This window comes from Haliotis cracherodii, unplaced genomic scaffold, assembly GCF_022045235.1.
Source record: "Haliotis cracherodii isolate W230 unplaced genomic scaffold, xgHalCrac1.p SCAF_3, whole genome shotgun sequence".
In the NCBI taxonomy this organism is placed as follows: Eukaryota; Metazoa; Mollusca; class Gastropoda; order Lepetellida; family Haliotidae; genus Haliotis; species Haliotis cracherodii.
In genome coordinates, this window is record NW_027266286.1 from 44,710,094 (window position 1) to 44,727,921 (window position 17,828).

The window sequence follows — 17,828 nt, forward strand, 5'->3', positions numbered from 1 at the left end:
TAGTCTGACAAACATTGGTAGAAATGAATTAATAATCAAAGGTGTGCTAAACCCAAATCACTAAAATACATCCCATCCGCCTCTCAGTGTCTGTCCCCTCTGATTTCACTGCTTTCAATTTCGTTCCAACCAAGTGGACACTAAATATTTATAATAACTGTGAACGAAACTTTTGAGATGAGTCTGAAAAAGTTAAACCAGACATTGTCGCGTGGGATCTCAGTAATACACTCAATTCCATCAGAGTTTCGCTTCCATAAAATGAAACGTCACACGAAGGCTTAATAATCACATTTGGTGGGGACTCGATATCTTATCTCCATGTCTTCATGTAGACCTTCTTTATCGATCACAACCAAGAATCGGCAAGAGCGAATCAAATTCCTCCAGATCGTCCCCCACAAAGTCCAAGAGGTCATATGCTGGCGTCCGTTATTACGGATCGAAATCCAGGGGATATAGAACCAAATCATATTACGTAAATGTCTCCAGAAGATTATCTAAGCGCGTTTGTCTGAGAATATTGGTTACTTGTTTGTACATATTTCCATAGAATATTCACAGGTGGGTTTCTGTGTTTTCTGTTTAACTGCCTTTGGGCTTTATAAATAATAAAAGCTTGATGTATGGGTTGCGTAAATACGAACGCGTGATGGTGCCACTTTTGTAGCATTTATTCTTTATAATCGAAATTTCTCGTTATTTCAATTATTTTCTCGAAATTTCGAGTCCTTTCTCGTTTTTTTTATCATTTTCTCGTTATTTCAATTAGTTTCTCGAAATAGGGAGTATTTGTAGCTACTTTCTTTTCTCAAAAACTCGAAATTTCGATTAATGTTCTCGTTATTTCAATTATTTTCTAGAAATTTCGAGTTTTTGAAATAAACTTAAAATGACGAAAAAATATTCGAAGTAAAACAAGTGGTAAATTGGAGAAAATAATTGAAATAACGAGAACAAATATGAACTTTCGATTTTGTTAAATAACCTTGAAATAACGAGAAAATATTTGAAAATATATAAAATATAAATCGAATTTCGGGAAAATAAACAAAAAACTGAAATAACGAAAAAATTCGATATATATGTTTGTGCTACCAAAATGACACCAGGCTTTCGTACGTTAAGGGTAAAACACTACTCCTTCGTTTTGGTTGAGATTGTAGAATGTAAGGGTAGCAGGCACAGGGTCAGTGAAACCGAGGGCGGAGGTTTTAATGACCTGTGTTTACTACCGGAAGCCCAAGGGTTTACTTGTCGGGTCTCTGCAACCCGAACCAAAATGTGTTACCAGCCTAGTCATTGCAACCTGTTGTTTAATCCCAGCCAATACCGAGGAGTGTTTTACCGACATATAAAGAGTCATTGCGCATTAATTTTATATGTTTTAATCAAATAAAAACCTACTATACCGAGGTCGACTGTATAGCGAGGACATTTTCAGCACGCGATCGTGCTCGGTAAATTCATACTGCACAGTAAAGCCATTATGATGACGTCTTGTAATTGTTGTGGCAGTTGAATGTAAGACAGGAATTCACTGGCTCCTTTGGAGCGCGTTGACTCCACTTCCGGACTCAACAGGATCTCAATATATCTCCGTCACTTAGCACGTTCAGTTGGATTGGTTGGTTGGTTTGTTGTTTAACGCCGCACTCAGCAATATTCCAGCTATATGTAATACGCCACTATTTCCACGTTGTTGCGTCACTCAAGTGCTGCCTTCCAAGAGGAGACCGCGTTGTTCTGCCAAGTGAATATTAATAGCATATTACTATTATCCGGTATGATTATGTCTTTGCTACTAGTCTTGATAAGTGGAACACTGATATAAACTACCGGGCTAAGGGAAGTTTTTCACTTTAAAAATAGTTGTATTAAAGGCAAGAAAGCTGGTACAGGATTGAACACCCGCAGAAAACATTCGCCCAAATGCAACATGACCACAACCACAACGCAGATTTTCGAACGCAGCTTTCCAAATCCTGCATTGTTGAAAACGTGCAAAACGTGATTTTGAGACATGATTGGTCCAAATGCACGTTCGTGATTGTGGCATAAATACCGACGTTGGACAGAACAGGCATTCAGTAAGATAACAACCACCAAGAATATGCCCAGACTTACACAAGCGCAACGAGACAGAGCGATCGGTATGGCCAATATGGGGGCTACTCAGCATCAGATAGCCAGAACCTTCAACTGCTCCCAGACCACCATCAGCAAGTTGATAATCCGCTACCAACAGACAGGACAGACTCAAGACCGGCCAAGATCGGGAAGACCGAGAGTGACAACACCGGCCGAAGACCGCTACATCCGGCAGATTCACCTCCGAAACAGATGTGTGACGGCGACATCAACAGCACTAGGGCATGCCATCAGCAGACGGTATGGTATACGAGCCTACCGACCCTTCTATGGAATGGCCTTGACCCGTCTACACCGTCAACGCAGACTGCAATGGGCACGAACTGTACGTCGGTGGCAGCGACGTGACTGGGCGAGAGTGCTCTTTACAGATGAAAGTCGTTTCTGTCTGTTCAGGAACGATGGCAGAGTTCGAGTTTTTCGACGAAAGGGAGAACGACTGGCGCCAAACTGCATTAGAGAAGTTCACCAGATAATCCAGTGATTAATATCATGAGCATGGATCCACGCAATTGGGATGGATGACGCATCAACCAAGTCAGCGAGCCTGACCACCCGATCCCGTTAGTCGCTTCTTTCGACAAGCATACAACAAACAAACAAACACTTCTTTAGAGCAGTTAATAGATGAAAAGCTAAAGGACTAAACTACCGGGAAAAAGAAAGTTTTCACTGACTTCACTTGACCAAACACCAAAAACACCTTACTCAATTATTTACAGACCGTCGTCATAAAGCTAGAATAGTCCTGAGAGCGGCGTTAAACAACAAACAAAACAAACAAACGTATCCCATGACTCCTTTACTGTCGATTCCGCCCGTTATCAGGGTTGTGTTGTTTGGTCGGGGGCGTTTTGTGCACTTTGAGTGTTGTGAGGACAATTATAGATCATTTGTTTCTCTGTCGCTGTCATTAGTAGTCTGACGTTTTGTCGCGGTGTGGGCAGGGATTCTATACGGTATGGGCAGGGATTCTATGCGGTATGGGCAGGGATTCTATACGGTGTGGGCAGGGATTCTATGCGGCGTGGGCAGGGATTCTATGCGGTGTGGGCAGGGATTCTATGCGGTGTGGGCAGGGATGGTATGGGCAGGGATTCTATGCGGTATTGGCAGGTATGGTATGGGCAGGGATTCTTGTGATAGAGATTGCATGAGGTGTGGGCTAGGATTTTATGCGGTGTGGGCCGGGATTCGGAGTTCCACCGTTTTCGTCTATGGCGTCAAACCATACTGCAATCGCTGGTTAAAGCCAGGCATCAGCTCCATGATGTACAGGCGCCGTGATATAGCATTTACGTAGATGGGGGCAATGGGGTAGCTTAGTGCTTAAAGCGTTCGCTCGTCACGCCGAATGCCCGGGTTCGATTCCTCACATGTATGAAGCCCATTTCATTTGTGCCCCGTCGTGATATTGCTGGAACATTGCTAACAAGGCGTAAAACGATACTCACTCACTAGTACGTTGATGAATATTGCTTAAAACTGTACCCACAAACACTCGCCTACAACACGACCCCAAGACACCACTGTTGAATGTGGTGCCTGTAACCTCTGTTACTGGGTATTGCACATGTGGTTGTAAAGCATGTGTGTCATGTTGCCATGTCAGAAGAACGTACATCACGCATTAAGTTACTTTCTTTTGAAGTGCATCGTATTGATTGTTTCTTCCGTGACGCTACTGGATAATTTCCCAAGACAATACGGTGTGCTTTCGGGAGACTGACTCCTAGTGGACCCATTATCTGGTTTAAACTTCACGGAGAGCATGTGTCTACATTATAGCGAAACAAAACATTGATTTTCCATGTATGTGACTAACATAGGCATGCTCTTTGATGGTAACCTTTTCTCGTGCCATTCAAATGGTATACAACATGTACTTACATGTCGCTCCACCTGGGACTCAGGGACATACAGGTCATCAGTATTCCTGCTGGTTGAAGAGTCGATTAATAAGCATTGGTTTGGTTACAATCGATCTGGCAGATCGTGTGTCATCATGACCCGATTTGTTGTTTGTTGCACGATTTGTTACCCTTCTGTTCCCATGGCACTTTGTTGCAGGTCGCCATAACATATCTTACATATTGCTGACTGCAGCGTAAAACAATATTCACTCACACAATCATTGTTTCAAGCCGCGATCCAAGCCCTGATCCAAATCCTGATTTCACCTTTTTTCTCCATTGATATCTCAGCCCTGATCTCGTTCCTTTCCTCAGTCCAGATCTCAGGGCGGTATTTATGCGGTATACAAATCAGCCCTAATCTCAACCCAAATCTCAGCCCTGATCCCGTTCCTTTCCTCAGCCCTGATCTCAGGGCGGTATTTATGCGGTATACAAATCAGCCCTAATCTCAACCCTAATCTCAGCCCTGATCCCGTTCCTTTCCTCAGCCCCGATCCTAGCAGTGATCATGATCCAAACCCGGATTCCAATCATGATCTCTCCCCTGATCTACGCCTTGAGCCAACCGTTGATTCAAACCCTGATCTCAACACTGACCCCAGCACTGACGCCAACTCCGATCCCAACCCTAACCCAAGCACGTTATCATTTGTGTCATGATCTCACCCTATAGTTAAGCCCTGGTCCCATCCCACTGCTTCGCCCTGATCCCCAACCTGATCAACACCCTGGTCCAAATTCTGATCTTAGACGTGACCACAACCCTGATTTTAACCAATACCTCAGCACTGACCCTAACCCCAGACCCCAGCACTGATCCACGCGCTAGACCATGCCCTGAACCAGGACTTGATCCCTTTGTCAGGAATCGTTCCCAAACAACCAGTAGCACTATAACGCAGTCTGTAGTCCAACTACACGCAGTATAACAAATGAATAAAATAAGCTTCCTTAACATGGATGAATAAGAAGAGCCTATTAAGTCAGGAAGAGGTGCCCTGCTCGCTCATGTTTGCCACTAGATTATATTCCCACACTTCTATAGTGTTCAGTGTCTTCGAGTAGTAAATCACCTCACCTTAACTTATCCACTGGTGCATTGTCACAAAGTACACACTTTTAGGTTAAATTCCGTTACCATCATGTTTGACAACCACAAACACATTACCGTCACTTCCTGCCACTTTCGATCCCATCCATGCGTCCAACACATGTGTACAGACAACAGAGCTTTATTCAAAATAAATCTGTGCATCCTGGCCATACCCTTCGTAATGCATTTAGGTATAAAACAAATATTATTTGCTTCGGACAAATTGAGATATATTGCTTGGTCTCGACTATACCCACGCCCCCGCAACGACCACGTCCATAGTGTCTCAATCAGCTCCAGACATATCACCAGGAGACCCTGCTGGTAGTATGCATTTATGTCAGTTCAGCTGGAAGAGACATTCATCTCAGAGAATAACAATAGGATGATTAAGCTTTATATTCGTTTTTTATACAACTAGAAAATAGTTAAGGATCCCCCGAGGCTTTTATATTACGAAAGTCCATTTGTCAGTCCATATAGTCATGCATTTAGGTTATTAAGTTCTGATTAAAATTATTGATCAAGATTTTTTATAAACTTAATAAAAAATGATGTAATACAATAACGGGAAAAATAATTAGGTAACACATTTAAAGCAATTGTTGTTCAGTGTTGATTATGGTTATGTTTTGTGTGAACAATACATGTATGTGGAAAATCTCACTCTTTATTTATTCGATCACTTTCACAAAGACTCAAAGGTGTACGATGTGGCATCAAAACGTTTTGAACTTAGCATACCTAGAACTGTAACACATTCCCCTTGAGGAAGTTCCGTCTCTCCTCAATCATCCCTGTTTTGTAAACGGTCAACTTCTGGTCTGTCAACCAGCCCTTCACAGCAGCAAGGCGACTATGCTTGTCGTAAGAGGCGACTAACGGGATCGGGTGGTCTGGTTGTCCGACTTGGTTGATGCATGTCATCGATCCCAATTGCATGGATCGATGCTCATGATATAAATCACTGTATTGCCTGGTCCAGATTCGATTATTTACAGACCGCCGTCATATAGCTGGAATATTGCTGAGTGTGGCGTTAAATAACAAACCAACTAACCAACCAAAATCACAGCAGCAACCAATTCCTGGTCTTCTTAATTACTGGGTTCTTTGTTGTAACATTTGAAAGCAGGCGGAATTACTAGGTTGTATTAGGTGGATGAGGTTGAAACTCCTATCAAACGTCCCATAGTGCAGCCATGACACTTCCCTTTCATAGACTCGCGCAAAACGCTGCCCTAATAATATATATAATTGATAGTGGTAAATAATTGAGTCTTGTTATGGCTACGATGTTCCAAAAGAAGGTGGTCATTGCTTTCATCGTCTTGGTTTTGTACCCAAAGTGTTTCCACTCCATGGATTCTTTTGCTCTCGGGGTGATGGATCCCAGTCTCATCGCCTGTCACCCGCCCAGAATAGATATCTGGGATGCGGTTACGTCTCGGTCACATAGCATTGGGTATGTTGTATTAACTTAGAGATATTTCGAATTGCAAGGTCGACATTTCTGTGTTCGTCTCGTGACTCATTTGTTGAATGTGACAGACAAACATGTATCCAAAGAGACAAAAGAAACTATCAGCAGTGCAATTTAAATCTAAATTATCTTCACCACAGAAATGAAAGATTAATTGTTTAACAAATACCTAGTCTAGCACTGTTCACGCTTTTGATTAAAATTAAATCGGTTGCACTTGTGGCCTGGACCGATGCACCATTCTATCCGATAGATTGATGACCAGTCTGTCGCAATGTTCCAGCCATTAGACTGATACCCAGTCTGTCGCACTGTTCTACCCGCTAGACTGATGACCAGTCTGTCGCAATGTTCCAGCAGCTAGACAGATACCCAGTCTTTAGCACTGTTCTAACCACTAGAATGATGATCAGTCTGTCACACTTGTTTTACGCTTGATTGCTGCCCAGTCTGTCGCACCGTTCCAGCAACTAGACTGATACCCAGTCTTTAGCACTGTTCTAACCACTAGACTGATGACCAGTCTGTCGCACTTGTTTTACGCTTGATTGTTGCCCAGTCCGTCGTACTGTTCCAGTCACTAGACCGATACCCAGTCTGTAGCACTTTTCTAATCACTAGAGTGAAAACCAGTCTGTCTCACTGGTTTACGCCGTGGACTGAACGTGAATAAAACTATTGCAAGGACCAGGAAGTGATCATGAGTCTCGCGGGAAATTGACAAATGGACGGTTGATTTCATTCGAGTATTGATATTTCTGAAAGAATTTCCATTAACGATTTTTGAAAACCTGTAGTTTTTTAAATGCAGTTTATAGTCTGAACTCCCTAACCATTATCACCCAAAGCAACGCTAATATCTATCAATGGAAATCCTAAATGCTATATGTTGATAGAAACACATGCAAATAAGAATTTAATTCACATATCTTTCAACAAAAGTGGCATGTTTACTGGGTTATGTGTCTAAGTATGGTATTATAATCAATCCTGAGAAACATGGTAGTGTCAATCCATGACAATGTATGCAAATCTTTATGTTTGATGCTGATCATGACACGAGCACTAAACGAAATAGAAGAACTTAATCATTGGTTTTAGAAGGGCGTTCAATGAATATGAAATATGTGGCTGGAGTTAACGTTTCCTTTAGAAAAGTAGCTTCTATCCTCTAAATTCACATTTTTATGTATGAATGATTATATCATATTCTGGTTTGCATCATGTTACATTAATCTAATACTTAATAGTGCATTTGTGTTTCACTGGATTGGTTTTGAATCTGGAATTAACACAGGCGATTTGTTTAGTTATGAGTTTTGAAAGACGTTATGACCATGAGATGAATGTTTGACCAAAGTCCACTTTGCATTTTGTTAAATTCAGAATACATTCAGAAGCCCCAAGTGTGGTTGTAACCTAGTAGTTACAATGTTGGCACGTCATGCTGAAGATCCGTGTTTGATGTCCTCTGTGTCAGAATACATTAGAAGCCCCAAGTGGGGCTGTAACTTAGTAGTTACAATGTTGGTACGTCATGCTGAAGATCCGTGTTTGATGTCCTCTGTGTCAGAATACATTAGAAGCCCCAAGTGTGGTTGTAACCTAGTAGTTACAATGTTGGCTCGTCATCCTGAAGACCCGTGTTTGATGTCCTCTGTCCAGAATACATCAGAAGCCCCAAGTGTGGCTGTAACCTAGTAGTTACAATGTTGGCACGTCATGCTGAAGACCCGTGTTTGATGTCCTCTGTCCAGAATACATTAGAAGCCCCAAGTGTGGTTGTAATCTAGTAGTTACAATGTTGGCTCGTCATGCTGAAGACCCGTGTTTGATGTCCCCTGTGTCAGAATACATTAGAAGCCCCAAGTGTGGCTGTAACCTAGTAGTGACAATGTTGGCACGTCATGCTGAAGACCCGTGTTTGATGTCCCCTATGTCCTCTGTATCCCATGTGTCCTCTGTGTCCCATGCTTTGGAATCCCTGGGATGTTGTTAAGCGCGCAGGGTTCCTCGTTCTTTTAGTTCAAGTTTGGAGTCGTTTCGGGTTTTTTTGTACTTCTTTTTAAATAATAAGTTTCGAATGCAGCCGGATAGAGCAATATATCCTCTCCTGTATGGTTATTCCATCTCGGCCAGGACCTTCACAATTGTTAGACAGTCGCAGTGGAGTAACAACAAAAATGCATTAGAAAATGGATTGTTTAAACAATGAAATTAATGAAAGGGTATCTAGCCTGGTAGTTAAAGTGGTCGCTGGTTACTGGCAAAACCCGAGCTCGATGTCCCATAGGTCTACAAAACCTGCGCACTTTCCCTGCGTCCACTGTCATGACCACAGTAAAGAAGACTGTTCCAGAAAAAATACTTGTTTTATGTGTCAGTTTTGCACATTGTCCCCTGTTTATTTCAAGCTCTGCCAAACACCCAACACCCAAGTCTTTTATATGCTAATACGCTTAAAGCAGTGACACCAAACACAAGGAAAGCAGTTCACCAGATTGTGAAAATGACATTTGTGCAAATATAACGAGACATCCATGTTCTATCTCCCAGTAGGAAAATCGATTGCCTTTCAGTAACTGTTAAAGCATTTCAAAATTGCCACATACATCAGTTCTGAAATGACTTTGTTAGATTTGACATGATGCCTTTTCGCGAACAGATCCGATCAAGCTCGAGACACGTAATGGTGTGCTATTGTTGTTGTCTACATATGCATTGCACATGGAAGCAAGGAGTTCGCTGAACATATTGATGACTTTGATGGAAGTAAATTATTCTATACATGAACAATGGGTTTTTTTATGAAAACCCCGACGGCATCAGCTGCATGTTTTCGAAATAAATGCCAACCCGAATCTAATGTGTCTATATAGAAGGACTTGGATGATAATCAAAGAGAAGGCCCTTTTGCTGTATATTCTTCTTTGTCGAAATAACATTATTTACAAGTGACATACGATACGAAATCTGTAGAATTATGTCACATATGACATATTTGGAGTATCCTTGCCAATAATTTTCTTATCTAATCTCATTTGTTCTGAGAATTCTTCATTGATTTTTACTGAATAGGTTTACCATTTTATCCGGAACCGAGATTCTGGAAGCCAAGACACGTCCACTGCGTGGGAATATATCCCAGAACAGGTTGAAACTGTGAAAAAAGTGGATGCTTTAACCATGATTGCAGTCTTTAAATATGTATACGGAGAATTGTAACATAAATGTAGGTATGTTCCCTGATCTGATTGGTTAAAAAGTGTTGTCGAATGAGCATAACATCGCTGAATTTTTGGGGTCTCATCACCGTGTATGTATACATTAATTAATGGAACTATTTTTGAAATCATCAACATGGAGAAACAGATGGAAATTTACCCTGACTTCCACATCGGAGATTTCGATGAAATATTGAGTGAATGGGGCGACGAGACATTTTCTGAGATAATACAAGAATTTGAAGGTAAATGAAATTTACCTTTTTCCATTAATTACAAAATCATAATCATAAATAATGTAATTTTCTTGGGCTTGGCCAAAGGAAAAAACAAAACAAAATCAATTTTTAACAGAGTAAAAAACATTTATTGCAACTCTATAATGACTTTCATACATCCACCTAATTTTGTTCTTATTATAACCCACAAAAAGCTGTTGAAGCTGAAAACCGTTCTGAGATGGCCCCCGAACTAGGAAATACAGCCAGCGTTTCCGTAGAGCCCAAAGTTCAAGCGTCCAGTCACCGCTTCGCGTCCCTTGATACAAAAGCAGTACAGGACATCGTGGATAGGAACCTCTCCAAATCTACTGGGAGTTAAAATATTTCGACGTAAGCCATTGAAACATAAAAGAATACATAAACAAATAAAAAAAAATTCCTACGCAGATTCGATCAACATCAGCGAGAGTTACCTCCCTTACACCATTGCCATAATAGCAATGTAAAGCGTGACCAATGTGTCATCGCAAAAATTGGCAATAATATAACGAGATTGACCAAAATCTTAACATAAATTAAATATTTCGTTTTGTAAGATTTGAGATATGTTATACTAAATGGATATACGGAAATTTCATTTAAACACGACACCGTAATAATAACGAAATACTCCCACTTACCGTCACATTTGTACCCTGAACACGGCAATCTTTTCACTTCCAGAATGGCTTGGTTTCCGAGGTTTTGAACCCACGCTCGAAGAGCTTCCTGCTTTTCAACTGAATGAGAGACTGAGGTTCTTTTATGCCGAAGTCAGAAATGCTGAGGGAGAACTTTACTCAAAATCGAGTTTTGTTGGGTTGCGTGCTGCCATACACAGGCACATCAGGGGGCCGCCATTTGAGCGCAGCATAAACATTATCCAAGACCGGGAATTTCACACTGCAAACTGCCGTCACTTTACTGTCAAACGCAGGTATTGAATCGCGAGATTTGCAGAATTACCGGCCACAAATCCGATGAATCGTTGAAGTCGTATTCCATTGACTCGTGCTCGTCTCAAAAACGACATTATTCGAACATTTTTCAGAGACAGGAGCAGCTCGCTAACGAACGTAATTTGGTACCTGTCATAGATACAAATATCCTGCCACTGTCCACTGCTCCCGTGAGTGATTTCCAGGTTAATTCTTCTGCTAATTTCCACGGCCTCTCTCACATATGTTATTCCACTGTAACAGTAAACAACTTTTTTCAATCCCAGATAAGCTGCATGTCTGAAATTTCGCACGTTTGACGTCTCTTGTCACCACCTCAGTTTCAGGCGATTTGACACTATCTTGTACAGGGGCCAAACAGTATGTACGTCTTTTCTAATTTTGATTATTTGTATTTCATAGTTACGCTTAACTACAAATTACAAGTAAGATGAGGAACTGTGATAAAGAATTGAATTTGTGATATTTCCTGTTGTTTGTTTATTTTCTGAGAAATGAGCTTGAACATGTGACCACCCCTTTCGTAAAATGGACCCTCATTATTGGAGTACCTCGAAACCATTGATCGGTTTCGCGGCACCCCATATCATGCATCTTTTCGAAGGTGAGCACGAGGAGACGTATTACTAACGACAGGTTTGTTGTGTCATGCGCTCAGTAAATTAGTTCCTCCTAAATATCGATTTAATTAACGTTCATGTTACAATGTCGATAAATATTTCGTTTTGTAAGATTTGCGTGATGTTATGCTGAATGGATGTACGGAAATTTTTCATTTGAACACTCCGCCTTACGGCGTCGTGTTCAAATGAAATTTCCGTACATCCATTCAGCATAACATCACGCAAATCTTACAAAACGAAATATTTATCTCCTAAATGATAGATTGTAGGACATGTATTCAGGCACATGGAAATGATATCGATATGCCCTGCATGTTGTAATGCTGGAACATGTGGAACATCAAAGCATAGGAAAGCTACACAAAGTGTGTAGCTACTGTAAAACCGTTTACCGGCGACCATCGAAGACACATCAAGTTATCCTATCCGAATTGGCGATATTAGAGTACAAAGTATATGCTGTCTGCATATGACAACCGCAAAGACAATTACTGTTTTTGTCCAACACGTATGGGAATTTCAACAATAAAAACAATTCTGGCTATCACAAATACAGTTACTTTGTCTGACACATATGGGAATGTCAACTATACAGACAAGTATGGCCTTCGAAAAGACAGTTACTTTGTCTGACACATATGGGAATGTCAACTATACAGACAAGTATGGCCTTCAAAAAGACAGTAACTTTGTCTGACACATATGGGAATGTCAACTATACAGACAAGTATGGCCTTCGAAAAGACAGTTACTTTGTCTGACACATATGGGAATGTCAACTATACAGACAAGTATGGCCTTCAAAAAGACAGTTACTTTGTCTGACACGTATGGGAATGTCAACTATACAGACAAGTATGGCCTTCAAAAAGACAGTTACTTTGTCTGACACGTATGGGAATGTCAACTATACAGACAAGTATGGCCTTCAAAAAGACAGTTACTTTGTCTGACACATATGGGAATGTCAACTATACAGACAATTATTGCCTTCAAAAAGACAGTTACTTTGTCTGACACATATGGGAATGTCAACTATACAGACAATTATTGCCTTCAAAAAGACAGTTACTTTGTCTGACACATATGGGAATGTCAACTATACAGACAAGTATGGCCTTCAAAAAGACAGTTACTTTGTCTGACACGTATGGGAATGTCAACTATACAGACAAGTATGGCCTTCAAAAAGACAGTTACTTTGTCTGACACATATGGGAATGTCAACTATACAGACAATTATTGCCTTCAAAAAGACAGTTACTTTGTCTGACACATATGGGAATGTCAACTATACAGACAAGTATGGCCTTCAAAAAGACAGTTACTTTGTCTGACACGTATGGGAATGTCAACTATACAGACAAGTATGGCCTTCAAAAAGACAGTTACTTTGTCTGACACATATGGGAATGTCAACTATACAGACAAGTATGGCCTTTGAAAAGACAGTTACTTTCTCTGACACATATGGGAATGCCAACTATACAGACAAGTATGGCCTTCAAAAAGACAGTTACTTTGTCTGACACATATGGGAATGTCAACTATACAGACAATTATTGCCTTCAAAAAGACAGTTACTTTGTCTGACACATATGGGAATGTCAACTATACAGACAAGTATGGCCTTCAAAAAGACAGTTACTTTGTCTGACACGTATGGGAATGTCAACTATACAGACAAGTATGGCCTTCAAAAAGACAGTTACTTTGTCTGACACGTTTGGGAATGTCAACTATACAGACAAGTATGGCCTTCAAAAAGACAGTTGCTTTGTCTGACACATATGGGAATGTCAACTATACAGACAATTATTGCCTTCAAAAAGACAGTTACATGTACTTGGTCTTACGCGTGGGGGAATTATAACTGTACAGACAACTCTGACTATCACAAAGACAGTCACTTTGTCTTACGTGTATGGGAATTTCAATTTTACTGACAATTCTGGCTTTCAAAAAGACAGTGGCTTTGCCTCACACGTACGGGAATTTCAACTATACAAACAAGTCTTACTTTCAAAAGGACAGTTACAGTTCACTTCAAATGTGTAAAAGTCGATACTAAATTATATCTTTCACCTCGAACACGGCTAATCAAATTTTCTTTTGAATCATTCAACTTCAACAATACAATATTATTAATGTTATACATCATTATCGACCACCTCATATTCAACTCGGACCATTGTTAGTTAATGCATGGAAATAATAACTGTACCATGATAAGAATTGTATATAGAAATTCACCATGCATAGTTGTGTTCCTTAGCGGTACAAGGATTCGATTATCCTGGGTTTGGATTCTTATTCACCCCAATTATGGTTCTGTGTGTGTTAGCATCATACCCGTGCTGCTCCGTGAATAACTGGTCTTCAGCAACCCAGCCTTGTCGTAAAAGGCGACAATGCTTGTCGTGGTCCAAACTCTTTAGTTGACAGACCGCCGTCATATAACTGAAATAGTACTGGGCGGGGCGCGAAACAACAAACAAATAAATAAATCATACACGTGTTTGTTGGTTACACAAAGCTGGTTAACGTTTACGTTATCAACAAGCACACACTTCGTGATACAGTTGAACTATTGTTGCGTTAAACCCAACTTGCTCATTGGTCTGATTGCCACACAATGGTTTGGTCCATATATACATTCAACCCGTCCGTAAGATCGTTAGTTATATTCTGTAAAATAAACAGTCTGCAGTATAATTGATTGTATAACTGAGATTCAAAAGAACGGTCTCATAAATCATGGCGACATCTTCATCCTTGTGTCCAGGTCTTTGCCAGGTTTGTCAGATTGATAAACTACAGCAAACCAAAGTTGTGATGTTAAACGCATCTAAATGCTCTATCATTCCTTAATGCCAGTAGAAGATTGATCAAAGGGGCGTGATTGTCACAAACATTTCTATAAAAAAAGTCCAACTCTATCGGCTTAATCGTAAAGTTGAAAGGGGATACATACATGTTGCACTGCATGTACATTTGCAAGCGTTTTCCTTGATAAAGGATTGTTTCTCACGATAACTCTTCAGCAGGTTTCCCTAAATATGGTCTCTAACAACCCACATCTGTGGAGATTACTATAACAATGACTGCGCCTGGGTTGGACAAAGCGGGTTGTATGTCGGCAGTTAAGGCATTTAATCAAATTAGCAGGGAGTGTGAACGGTTTTGTCAGTTTAGTCGTTTGTATCCAATATTTATACATCAATAGGACATTCGTATCTTTCTCTAATGACACTCGCAGGGGGTTCGGGAACGTCGTATTGACAGGAAGAACAAACAAACGTTATCCCAGTGGAATCATTGTGGTAACACGGCTGTAGTGTTGCGGAAAGAGAATGTTTTGCAAATGGCCTAAGGTCATAGTATTTCCCGACGGTCATGTTCGCCTGACACTTCACGTGTTCTCTGTTCACAAAATTTCCTGTTTCGATTTTTAAATGGGTATATTTTATGAAAGCTCTTTTTGGTATCTCCTGCCTTAAAATATTTGTAATATTGCTGCCCCAATGGGGATTCAGGGTTAGAAAAAATCCCCGGCAACCAATGCTTGTACGATGCGGCTTGGCTAGGATTGTTAGGTTAGGTTACTTGGTTGAAGGCACGGCATCAGCACTGGCGTTGGGGAACATTTTTAATGATATAAATCACTGTTTGTCTGGACCAGATTCGATTATTTCCTTAACGGCCGCGATGTGATACAGCTTGAATATTACGAGTGCAGCGTTAAATAAAAAAACAAACACTTTATATCAACGTGAAAGTAGTTTTAATTGATACTCACTCAATCACGCACTCAGTAACAACCGTTCATCGTTCCTGCTTTAATAAAATGCCTAGTTTGATGCATATTCAGAGATTTCAGGTACATGAATATGAATCGCTGATCCGTTTAAATGATGACGAAATTAGATTAAATTCATAATAACCTTGCAACAAACGTGCGTGCAAACATGTCAATATTGACAATGTAGCTTCGTTACTCGCATATTCTGTGAACAGCACTTGAAGCATAATTAAACTGTATAGATTATTTGCAAGAGGCAGAAAAGCGGAGAAACAGACAGTCAAGTCACTCTCCCTAGTCCCTTATCAATACATGTCAAGCTGCATTTGTGGTTTTAGCTTCAACAAACATGGCAAATTACAATATGCGTTTACCGTCTTCAAATGTTTGATTGGGGACTGGAATCCCATCATATAGGTGACAAAGGAGATAGTAAAGAAGTAGTGCAAACGCCCACTTGTACTCTCTCATCAAATATTTATAAACATCGGATTTCACTTTAATTTTCTGATCAAATTTGCGATGAGCGCTTTACCACTCAAAATAGACCGAGTAAACTCAGGGTACAGAAAAACAAACTGTTATCTAATTGTTAAAGTTTGGTTTAGTTATATTTATTACATCTTTTGGTTATTTAGTTAAGAAGTCACAACAACACTTAAATATTTATTCAACAAAACCGTCGTCCTTAGAGTCGTTATGGCCACTCATCTTGACATCCCTCGATGTGATGTTATTTAACTCAGCATTATTCCAGCTGTATGACGGCGGTCTGTAAATAATACAGATTAAAATTAATTAATGCAGCAAGGAGTGTTTGGTTGATCCCGGCACAGTCAGGCTGGTTAGACTCATCATCAACTATGGGCCCTGCCCTCTCTACACGCCGCTCAGACAGTGAACGGGACTTCTGTCAGGAAGCGCTGCCTAGTTGAACCCATCCAGAACTTTTCGGACAAATGTGAAGACCTCCAAACACAGCAGCTTTCTGCATTACCCAGATAGTCAGAAGGGCTGTATTCCTGGCAGCAAGCCCGGGTACTCTCCCAATGTCAGTCAATAGATTGCGAGGTACCAAATCTAAAGACAATGAGAACAATGGGGAGTAGGACAACCTGAAAATTTCTAAAGCGAAGTCTGCATATTTGCCATGTTTTTTTTCTGAATCTTTGCAATAGTGAGTGAGTGAGCATGGTTTTACGCCGCTTTTAGCAATATTCCAGCAATATCACGGCGGGGGACACCAGTAATGGGCTTCACACATTGTATCCATGTCGGGAATCGAACGAATCTTTGCAATAACATTAGTGTCATAAGGCACAAAACATTCAACTCCCAATCAGCATGAGACAGCATGGGACACACTATCCAAAGCCTATTGATAATATTGGGGGACGGTCGGATAGCCTAGTGGTTAAAGCGTTCGATCGTCACACTGAAGACCCGAGTTCGATTCCCGACATGGGTACAATGTGTGAAGCCCATTTCTGGTGTTCCCCGACGTGATATTCCTGAAATATTGCTAAAAGCTGCGTAAGACCTCACTCACCCACTCTTGATAATATGTGTGACATTACCGCTATGAACCCAAATTATAAAAATATATAACTAAAAAGTAATTATCATAAATGTTTCAAAATGGCTTTGACGCTATTCTTAAAAAAAACATTCACAAAACATAACGTTTTGAATGAATGAATATGGTTTTACGCCGCATCAGCAACAACGTTTTGAAAATTCAACTATCAAACACTCCGTTATTAACACGAAGAAAAAAAACATACCCCATACGACTTGGTCAGTAATTGTTAATGCTTCTGAGATGGAACCCTTTAAGTGTCCCGCAGAGATAGGTCAATTACCAGCATCGGCAGAGTGCAGAGCTATGCCACCCAAGCATATTCTGGTGGCTGAACAACTGAAAATACACATCTCAATTACTGGACTCTGTGGACCACTTGTCAGAACACTCTCAGAGGCATCAAACAGAAAGGTAAGGGTTTGGCACCGATGAAACCTAAAAGGGAACATTATTACCTTCCTTGGAGCTCTCGCTACGTTTTTTGTGGATATAAATGTGTTCAGGATGAAGGGTTTTGCGTCGGTATTTATTTTTGGGGACATCGTTAAGATGAGAACATCTTCACGCCAAGAGCGGATATTGGTCAAACGGTGGGGAAGATTAAGTAGCTGCGTAGTGTAATATGATCAGTATGCTGCACTGACCTCGACACCTTGGATCAAACACAATTGTTTGATTTCGTTATGGCTAAACATGCAGTCAAATTAAAGGCAAATATGGGTTGGCCTGTTAACG

General features: G+C 40.6%; 2 protein-coding genes across 2 annotated transcripts in view; both read left to right on the plus strand.

Moving 5' to 3' along the window:
* The window catches only part of LOC139473564 (synaptotagmin-7-like), a 422,936-nt gene that overhangs the window by 16,243 nt on the left and 388,865 nt on the right, over positions 1–17,828 (plus strand). The gene's annotated exons all lie outside the window — the stretch shown is intronic.
* On the plus strand, positions 2,165–2,635 carry LOC139475459 (uncharacterized). Its single transcript, XM_071258667.1, has one exon. It carries the CDS (start codon positions 2,165–2,167, stop codon positions 2,633–2,635), a length of 471 nt encoding a protein of 156 aa, XP_071114768.1.